At 36.4% G+C, this 10,687-nt stretch overlaps 1 protein-coding gene across 1 annotated transcript in view; it reads right to left on the bottom strand.

Annotated features, from left to right (window-relative positions):
• Positions 1 to 5,943, bottom strand: part of SPACA1 (sperm acrosome associated 1) — a 30,274-nt gene extending 24,331 nt beyond the window's left edge. The window contains exons 1-3 of the mRNA XM_026666496.2: positions 5,609 to 5,943; positions 4,999 to 5,055; positions 423 to 524 (exon numbers count right to left, since the gene is read on the bottom strand). Of these exons, the coding sequence (XP_026522281.2) occupies positions 423 to 524; positions 4,999 to 5,055; positions 5,609 to 5,768 (319 nt within the window). The 5' untranslated portion in view covers positions 5,769 to 5,943. The remainder of the gene's footprint in view (positions 1 to 422; positions 525 to 4,998; positions 5,056 to 5,608) is intronic.
• Between the last annotated feature and the right edge of the window lie 4,744 nt (positions 5,944 to 10,687).

Raw genomic sequence — 10,687 nt, forward strand, 5'->3', positions numbered from 1 at the left:
AGTCCAGGGGCTGCTGTGGAACCTCAGAGAAAAAGCTTTTCTGAAGCTGTGTCTCTACTCCAGAAACAATATTTCCCCTGAAAGTTTGATCCTTTTGGTGATGTGGCTCTTTTCAGCAGGTTCTAGAAGAGGATGGCTTGTGATCTGGCCTCCTGTTGTGCATTCTGTATTGTTTTTGCTAACTAGTTGTGTTATTCTCCCCACTGTTTGTTTTCCTTTCTTTTTTTTTTCTTTTTCGGAATGCAGTTTTAGTTTTAACAGTTATACATTGTTGGAGTTGCCTAGAGTTTTGATTTTGATTGGTGTGACCTATAAGTCTAAGCAAATAAATAACCAAGCTCCTAATGAATGCATGCTACTATGGAAGGGAGCCATTAAATTCTTTTTGGCTAACTAGAATTAATCATTACATCATGACTTACAGCCACAATCTGCTGGTCCTCTGCATTCTTCAACACGAACAATACATTTTGTTTCACCTCCAGGACATCCATTGGTTAATATAACTTCTCGAATGCCAATACCTTTGATCAAAATGATTAAAAAGAATCTGTGTGTACCTGTGTGTTTTATTGTCTCTATATGTCCCCAGTCCATATTTTAATTTTCTCTCTTTGGAAATCCCATGTTTTAAAATAAAAGTGCCAAAAATCTAAAGGCCTTTAGAAAAAAAAACCCATTGTCTTTTTATCAGTAAAATGCTGCTTAAAACCATCTCTTAAAATCACCATCTCACAATGCAAAAATGTTCTCTTTTTACTTGAATTTGATATGCACTTTCATTTTGTACACTACTGAAACAAACAAGTTAATTAAAATTTAAATATCAACGTTAGCTTGCAGCCTTCATGAACCTGGCCTTTCAAAGCACCCACCATCTGGTGCCTGAAGCATTTTTGCTCTGATGAGCTCATTCCAATCAGGTACTAAGCATCCTTAATGCTTATTGATATCAATGGAAAAATCAGAATAGTAAACATGTTATGGGATCTAGGAGTTCCAGAAAGAAGATACAAATTACGGATGTTTCAGATGTCACATTCATCTCAACCTCTAAGCAACTTTTGTAAGATAAATGATATTTGTAAATTATTTACCAAATAGCATTTGTCTGTATGACTGTGTATGGTGTGCTCAGGAATAGCATGAATTTCTGTTAGATTCAAAATGTTCCTTTTAACGGATTATATCTTTTGTAGGGTTTTTAAAATTAATGTCTAAGATGTTGAATACATTTCATCTTCTACATTTTAGAGTGAAAATAATGGAATGCATGATCTGTACTTGTGGTGGTTTTTGATGACTGCTTCCATCAAATATTCAAACTTACATTCTCTCAGAGTAAGATATTAATCTTAATTCAGTATTTGTAGAGATGATTGATTTGGAATAGTACAGCCAGAGTCAGTGGTGTGCATGTGAATATTTGACAACCAGTTCCTCCATCTCCACACCATTTCCCCAACACTTCCAGGCCTCACTGATACTGATGGCTCCATTGCCACTGCTGTGTTGTCAGCTAAATAGCATGCCAGGTATCATAGCTTAGCAGTTTTCACCAGCTTGCCAAACTCCAGAAAATTTTAACGATCAGGAACCTGGTACTAGCTACAGCACACCACTGGCCACAGTACAGTATAATAATGACCTCCACAGCCTATTTTATATTAAAAAGTTCCGAGGTGAGGCAGAGGGACACAAACTCCTACTATTGAATGCTTAAGACTATAGGCAAGTAAACAGATTTTTAAAAAAATCTCTTTCTGCATTCAGCCGAATTAGCAAAGCAAAGGAACTTGAGCAGTGAAGGGCCAATCAAGCACACACAACACATCTAACTGACCAGTGAGCAAAGTTTAAATATCCAAACATTCTCTATTTATCTGACAAAATGTAGTTTTGGTAATTGGAACTATAGCAATATGTATTTCAATGGAATTCTGAAAATAATTGACATGAAGAGGGTTGGGTTCATCATCTCGGTAACACTCCAAAACCTGAATAAAACAGGACCAAGTTTGGCATGGGAGGAGATTGTCAAGAGGCAAAGCTGGTGCCTTAAAACTTGTAAAATTTTAAAAGACCAATTTTTCCTCTTTTAAAAAAAATATATATTTCTTCCAAAACCAAGCCTACTTTTGAAGTGTAGCCATGAATATGCTATGCAAAGTCCAGCCGTCCAAATGAATGTTGCCCTACAGCCATCATTGGATCTGATGCAATGAAGCAACAAGCCACTATTGCTTATTGAGCCCAAAATTTGTTACTAAGTGAGACAGCTGTTAAGTGAGTTTTGCCCTTGTTTTATGATCTTTCTTGCCACAGTTGTTAAGTGCAGTTGTTAAGATGGTAACACGGTTGTTAAGTGAATCTGGCTTCCCCATTGACTTTACTTGTCAGAAGTTTGCAAAAGGTGATCACATGATGCCAAAACACTGTAACCATCATAAATATGGGCCAGTTGCCAAGCATCTGAATTTCGATCACCTGACCATGGAGATGCTGCACCAGTCAAAAGTGTGAAAAATGGTTATAAGTCAAATTTTTCAGTGATGTTATAACCTCAAATGGTCACTAAATGAATTGTTGTAAATCAATTTTTGTATATCATTTCAGATTTTCACATATCTTCTTTACTCAGGAATACGTAAAAAAAAATTAAGAGCACATATTTCCTAGAGAATATGCAGAGGATCCCAGCCAACAGTAGAGCGATGCATATATATGCAATTTAAATCAGATACAGTCCCAAATTTCTATTGTCAATATTTCACTTAGCAATACCATGCCATTTTTTAAAAAAATGTAAAGATATTAAACACAAATGCTATGCTACTTCGCTTTTTTCTTTCCTCTTATGCCAACTACTGCATTCCCTGCCTGCTAAAATGACAAATAATGTGAGGGAGGAAAGAATATTATGTTTAGAAGCAGCAAATTATCATCCATTATAGAGACATTTGTTTATTGAACAATACGAGCAAAGAAGGTTTTAAAAATGTTTTGTTGACCTAGAGATAAACATAATAATAATTATTGTAATACTGAATTATATTGTAGACATGCCAAAAATAACTTTGGATATTTTGTACTTTTGAATCTATTGAGCACAACTTGATGGATACTATAATATTTCTTGGACTACATGTAAGTCATAAAATATTACTTCAACTGACAGAGGGAAGGAACAATATTTATTGGAACTGTCACAAAATAAGGATTCTACAACATGGCTGAATATGGCTCCACTTAAAAATACAATAACTAGAAATGTAAATAGCTAGGAATTGACACCTGTATTGAAAATATTTTCTTGTTTTGCAAGCCTATGGAATATTTTTCATAGACACAAAGTGTAACAAAAACTGATGATGACAAAGGTAGTAGGAGTGTGTGTGTGTGTTCACAATAAATACAATAAATACAAGCCCTGTGGAAACTAGCCAAGTGACTGGATGATTTCTAAGTGCAATGAAAGCATTTAGAATCCAGCTGAAGAAAATACAATCAAATGATTACATAGATTTTAAATAGATCATAGGTATGTATTTCACAACTGATTTCTGAAGATCAAGGAGATAAGAGAGAAAAAAGAATAGTTCTTAAGTGGATTAGAAATAGCAAGAGCTTCTGGAAATAGCAACTTGAAAAGAACAGGAAACCTTCTTCCATAGCAAAAAAGGCCACTTCAAGGCAGGAATATGTAGGTTTTTGCAACATGGGGAGATACAGAAAAAAAGATAACAGGTTACCCATTTGGTAATCTTGCCATGAAAGATGATATATATTAATTTGACTGCAGAGTCTCTAAGAGTCAATTTAGTGTAGTGATTAAAGGCACCTAGAAACCAAAAGACTATGAATTCTAGTTCCACCTTAGACACAAAGCCAGCTAGGTCACCTTCAACCCTAGGAAGGAGGCAATGTCAAACCACTTCTGAAAAACCTTGTCAAAATTGTTTAGGAAGTCACCAGAAGTCAACAGTCATTCAAAACAAAAAAGAAAGAATCCTTAAATAAAATGCACATTAAAATATTTATAGCTACAGCAGGTTAAGCTAGGACCATACAAATATTTTTTTCTGAAATAAAATACAACCCAGATAAAGATTATTGATTGAGCTGGGGGAGTGGAAAAACTCTAAATGAGAATGAGTTATAGAGTTATGGCTAGTAATTAATTGCTGAAAACTTAACCATTGTATAATGAAAAGAACTGGGATAATAGGTGGATCAGAATAAAGAACTGTTGAATTATTTGGATACAGAAAGAATAGAGATCATTTGACTATAAAATAGATACCAACTGGGTGGCAGGTATGATTTTAAGGTGTATGCATATATACAATTTAAATATTATATTACTAACAATAAATGTTGCATTGGATAGAAGATATTTCCTGTTTTACTGAAGAAACCCAACAACAAACAAGCTGGGTTATTTTCTATCTCAGCTACCTGAGAAATAAACAGCTATCCGAGAAACACCTATCCGATTTGCTCTTCTCTGCATGAAGCCAGACATCTGTTACTAGACAATGAGTGCTCTACTTCTAAAACCCTCTACTCCTTCTGAGGCCAGAACTTCCCATAACACAACTAATAAATTGTATAAGTGCTGAATAGACTACAGCAGAGAAGTGATTTGTGCTAATAGAGCTGGTAATATTGTAAGTGGGAAGACATCTGTGAGATGATGCATCAGAAAGTTTTCAGCTTCTGAACATCTCACAGATGTTCACAAATAGAGGGAAATTGTTACTTTGGTGAAAGCAGCTCATAACCAATAAAGAAAGGAACTGGCTTTTTAAAAGGAGCTTGCAGGCTGTGAAATTAACAGATCTGACCTAAATTTCTAATGACAATCAACTGGATTGTTTTGGTAAATTATATCTAACAATTACTGAAAATCACCATAAAGTAAATAAGGAAATGCAACTTAAAATAATTTTTAAAAACTACCCTTAGCATTATTTATATATATATATATATGCTTACCACATGTAACAGTGCATTCTCCAAATTCTACTTCTTTAGGTTCTGTCAAATTTTCACCTGCAAAAGGATGAATTACCACAAGCTGGTAAGATGTAGTTACCTAAACGTATTTCCTAAATTCTTTAGTGCAGTTCACCTGAAATGCGAATAGTTGCTCCAGCCCCACCCACCCCCACATAATGTCAAACACACTGGACTCTGCCTCAGTTTGGTTACCCAAGCATATATTGAGTGTATAGTTCTTTAAATTTCAATTTATTACTTGATCCTTTAAATGTAAAACTGCTTTTAAAGAAATAGAATACATATCTTTCTATGGGGCCTGTTTAAATTTAAATTTTCAAAATCCAGTACTGCATTTATTCCATACAGCTATGTAAATTTAAACAAGAACACATTATGAGAATATTAACACCAGGGACATATGTTAATATATGCACAGTATTTTTTTTCCAGCTGTTGTGTGTTCCATGATATCCAAGCCGCCATACACACAACCTCCTAAACCGAGGGGCAAGCGTGCTTCTCGGCAGCCCGCCTTTCGCGGGCTCCTCCCTTTCTTTTCGGGAAACCTCAGAAAGGCCCTTTTGCGCCGCCCCGAGTACCTCACCCGAGTCCACCAGCCTCACGACAGGTTCGGCTAAAGCCGCTTCGAGAGACAGCGAGTCGTTAAAGCCGATGTCGGGCTCCTCTTCGGCTAGTAGCAGGTTCAACAACAGGTTCAGCAAGAAGGCGAGCGTGCACGCGCCTCCCGTTTTGCGGAACCCCATTTTTTGTTTGTTTGCGGCGCCTTGACTGCGCCGAGCCCGCGCGGGAGCCGAGCCGAGCGGGAGCCACACTGGCGGCTACCATTCAGGCGTCACAATACGACCCGCTCAGAGTTCGAAGGGAGGCTCCCTGCGGGAGGGGAAAAAAAGATAGCGGGCGCCCTTTTCCTTCCTTTTTCTTTTTTTAAGGCCATCTCTCCTTGTTGTAAAGATGAGGCCATGCTTTCTGCCCCAGGCGTCTTTCCCCTCTTCTTTGCCAGAGACCTTATAAGCAGCCCCCGTAGGGACAAAAAAAACAAACAAACACCAACCGCAATTACCCCGCTGCGCAAAACCACGTTGAAGCTGGCCGACTCAGCGTAGGTTTCTTTACGTTTTAATTCCTTGCGCGGAGTTTCCTCGAAACGGCAAATCGGGACACCTTTCTATTTTAATGTACAAGTAGTCCTAGAGTTACGACCACAATTGAGCCCAAAATTTCATTTGTTAAGTTAGTTTTGCCCCATTTTATGACTTGCCCCAGTTAAGTGGTATCGCTGCTGTTCGTAAATGAGTAGCCTAGTAGGTTAAGTGAATCGGGCTTCCCTATTGACTTTGAGAAGGTTGCAAAAGGGGGATGGCAAAAGTCATAACTATGATCCAGTTGCCTTGCATCTGAATTTTGATCACATGATCATGGGAACCTGCAAAGGTGGTAACTCTGAAAAACAGTCATAGGTCACATTTTTCAATGCTGTTGTAACTTTGAACAGTCACTAACCTAATGTCAAGGACTTAACCTGTGTTTGTTCCCTTAACTTATTAGATGCTTTCATGCCGGTCTCTTAGCCTCTCTTGTATGGATAGGTGTATGCTGGAATGGTTAAGACACCTGTTGTCTGAACAATCCCAGAAGGCCTGGTGTAATTTCAGGCTATGGTTTGTCACTTTCCAGCGTCCAGCACCTCTGCCAAAATGACGTTTGTTTATCATGGATTGGTTGTCCCTGAGCTGCTTTCTGGACATGTAAATTCATACTCCATTGGCTCTCTCTTGCCTCAGGCTTTTATTCAAGTATTATTGGGCCCTGGGGCATGCATTTGTAGAACAGAAATGATGGGCTAAGTAAGGGATTTGCAGTAGAGCCATTGGGACGCAGAGGAATATTTTACTCCCAGTAACTCTCTATGCCTAGTCTCAAACTAGCCATGATCATTGAGTTTAAGTGCAGTTCAGAGATCCCAAATGGGGCTGTGCAACAAAACCTGCAAAAAATCTGTGAGTTACAGATGGCTTGATTCCTGTTGCTACCATACACTTTCAGTATTGAAGCTTTTTAAGCTTTGTTTAATAAATTAGCATGTCACAGAGGTTACACACCTTGCTACTTCCTGTGCTTTAAATATACAATCGGTCTTTGAGCTGGTATGGCTCTCATGAGGGTTCTTTAAGAATGGTGTCTTTAAGAATTTTATTCTGTCAGCATATTTGAATGACAAGTTTACCCAATGAAATTGAATGTTATGCTTTGACAGCATTATACATTTAGATAACCTTAGGGCAGGAGGTAGACAAAAATAATTCTGTGCTTAATATTAGTTACTCTGAATACTTAACAAACTATAGTAGGACTATAAATAAATTAGCTAGCTGGCAAATATTAGGGTGTTCCATGTATGTGGTCAGATCTCAAATCCTGGTGAGAGGAAGACTGCATATGTAGCTAGTCAAGGTGCAAACCACAATTTTTACAAGCTAAACAACTCAAAAGTATTGAGAAGCTGTGTGATTCAATGATCTTTGATGTCTGTTAATGCAGAAAGGCATGCCAGGCAAACATGTCTACTGAAAGAATTATTGTATATTGTTTCATTTTTTTCCATAGAAATATATAATGGGGAGAGATGCAAAGTGACTAATAGATGTAATATTTCATTGGAATGTGGCTTCCAAACTTTACTTTGAATGAACCATCTCCTGTAACAAATGAACATAAACAGATGGACACTGCTAATTGGACTGCAGTGTATCAAAGAACATCATTTCAAGATTTTAGGAACTATCTACTTCCGGTTTGTCGGCTTCGCGAGCGGCAGGGATTTCGCGAAGCTGCGCGATCCCTGCCCGCCGCTAGCCGTTTTTGGGGCTCCGATCCGGATGGGTGCGAGCTAGGCTGCCCTGCAGGGGCAGCTGAAGGTAGGGGGGATCCGGAGAGGGGTTTGGGGTGTTGCAGACCCCCTCCCGGCCGGCAGAACCCCTTTTCCCAGGACGGTGCAGCGGCGGTCCGTAATGGCCGCCACAAAGAAGCTGGCAGCCGGGTAAGAATGCGCAGGAGGAAGTGGAGAAAGTGCTTGAAAGGAGAAAGTTTTTCTTGGTTCCTAGGACTCTAAGACATATTTAACAAAATTCCTGAAAAGTATGACTTGCTGAATGATACCTTCGAGAAGAGGAAAAAAGCGGCAGTTTGATGGTGCTGAAAGGATAGCTTACCCTCTTTTTCTACGGAATAAAAGTGAATATTAAGAAACCTATATTTTTTTAGGTGAAAACTGGCTCTAAGCGATGAGTGGGAAAAGAGAGGACTAAAAAAAATATATTTGTATGCTAAGACTTTGTTGGAGGAGATGCCTTAAGGATTGAAAGACTAAAATATATTGCAATAAGATTTTAAGAAATAGATTTGGACTTTCTTTTTTTCTGATTGATACTACCCTAGGAGGAGAGAGTGGGAACTCTGTCTTGGTTTGGACTGATTGATAACTTTGGGATTGTTTTATTTTTCCTTTGGAATATTTTGGTTGTTGTAAGAGAAAAGAAAAGAAAAGATTTATAATGGCTCCTTCTATTGAGGAACTGAGAAGGGACTATGAGCAAGCAAAAAAAATGGTAAAGCTGGTTTGAAAGAAGCCTGCCTTTTTTTGGAAATGGCGCTCATTAACTATCAACAAACATTGCAACAGATGAAGACAGCAGAAGAAGAAGAAGGAGAGGAAGCCATCTTTAATAAATCTCAGAACTCGACCAAGAGGGAAGGAAGAGGGAAAGGAAGAGAAATAAAGGACTTAAGATTTAAAAAAACATTTAAGAAAGGGAAAAATAAGGTGCAAAATCAATATAATGATGGTAAACAAAAGGGAAGAGGAATACGACAGAGAAGGGAAGCCAGTAAGGCAGAGGCTAGAAGAAGGGGGGGTAGAAAGGTTTGTTGGGAGAAGAAAGAAAGGGAAAAGGTGGAGAAAAGCTACAAAGTTTTGAAATTAAATGGGAAAAAATGAATCTTTTTTAGGGATAAAGGATAAGTATAATTTCTGCAAAGAGATTTTGCAAGGTACATAAGATGATATTGTATTGTATTAGAAATAGAAAACTTAAATGGCTTAAGAGTTGATAAGAGATTAAAATGTTGAAATGTTAATAATGATTGGTTTTAAAATTTAATAATATGAGGGGAGATTTAGAATATTGAGCTTTAATTAAAGAGTTTAATAAGATTATGGTATTGATGTTATTATAAAATTTTTATTATAGTATTTGTTTGTAATATTTAGATTTATTGTTTAACTATGTATTTAATTATTCTGGATGTATTATTTAGTTAGAATGTACCAAGCAAAATCGGATTGGGTATTGGGTGTTATTTTAAAGATTAACTTGATTAATTTAGTGGGGAGATAGAAAGGCATCATACTCTGATTAGTGATTTCAAGAGAAATTTCTTTTTTTTATAAGGAATGAGACAAAGGTACAATAAAGAATGGACAAAAGATACAAATATAATGACTCAAATTAAGATGATTAATTAAGATAGAATTAAAAAGAGTGAAATATGGGGAGAAGTTAATATAGAAGACCTAGAATGGTAAATAAAATAAGTAATGATATGTAATATGAGCATGAATACAGTTGAAGTCCATGAAGAAAGAGATACCTGGGTCCAAGTTACTTTCCAAAAAGATTTTTTTTTATGTTTTGTGTGTTGTGTATATATGTTTTTTTTGGGGGGGGGAGAATTAATGAAACCTTGCAGAAATATAGAATGAGAATAATGGTAACTAAGTCAGAAAGAAATAGATGAAATAATAATAATAAAATGGAATAAGAGTAAAGAGAAATAAAGAGAAAATGGATAAGAGGTTTTCGTATGTTTATATGGAAATGGTTTAAAACAGAATTATAGTTCATCTGACTTGTTAAATTTATAATGGAAAAAGGTTTAAATATGTAATGGATAATGATGAGTTGTGTGTTTTGAAAATTAATAAAACTTGTTTTTTTTTAAAAAAAAAAGATTTTAGGAACTATCTCCAAATCAAAACACTTGGTTCAGAACTTATCTTTTTGGTTGTGCCATTTAGATATAGATATAGTAAAGTTCCACTGTGTACTTCTTTAAATATCTTATTTCATAAAATTCTTCAATTTCATACAACTTTTCAGCAATTGTTTCTAAGTCATAGGATTTTCAATGCAATGACCAGAATTTTTGGCATCATTGGAATAGAGTGAAATGCATTTATTCTTTCCATCTAACCTTCCTTGATTTTTTTTAAAATCACAACTAATTTATCTGAAATTTGGACTTATTTCCATTGTTAAACCGTGCTTGTAAATGTTATCTAAATGTTGTCCAAAAACAAGGACATAGTAGTCAGTTTCTTTTTAATGTCAAGTTTAAAGAAAAGCCTTTGAAACATAGAAACATGAGAATTCTATACCACCTGAAAGGGTGATTCTGTTGAAAAGGACCATTTATGTTTAACATTAAGTGTCTTCTTGGATCAAAGTTGGCCTGATCAGCTTTCATTCCATTTGAACTGAAACAGATTTTTATAGATACCTACTAGGAGAGATATGCAGAGGAAACTATGGTGGACTACTGTCCCTAGCAGATTTTCTTGCCAAAAACAATTTAGGCTAGTTATGCAACATGAAGCATCCAGCCT

Source organism: Notechis scutatus, chromosome 1 (genome assembly GCF_049901735.1).
Source record: "Notechis scutatus isolate UNSWTSFEM ecotype Mainland chromosome 1, rNotScu1.2, whole genome shotgun sequence".
Classification (NCBI taxonomy): Eukaryota; Metazoa; Chordata; class Lepidosauria; order Squamata; family Elapidae; genus Notechis; species Notechis scutatus.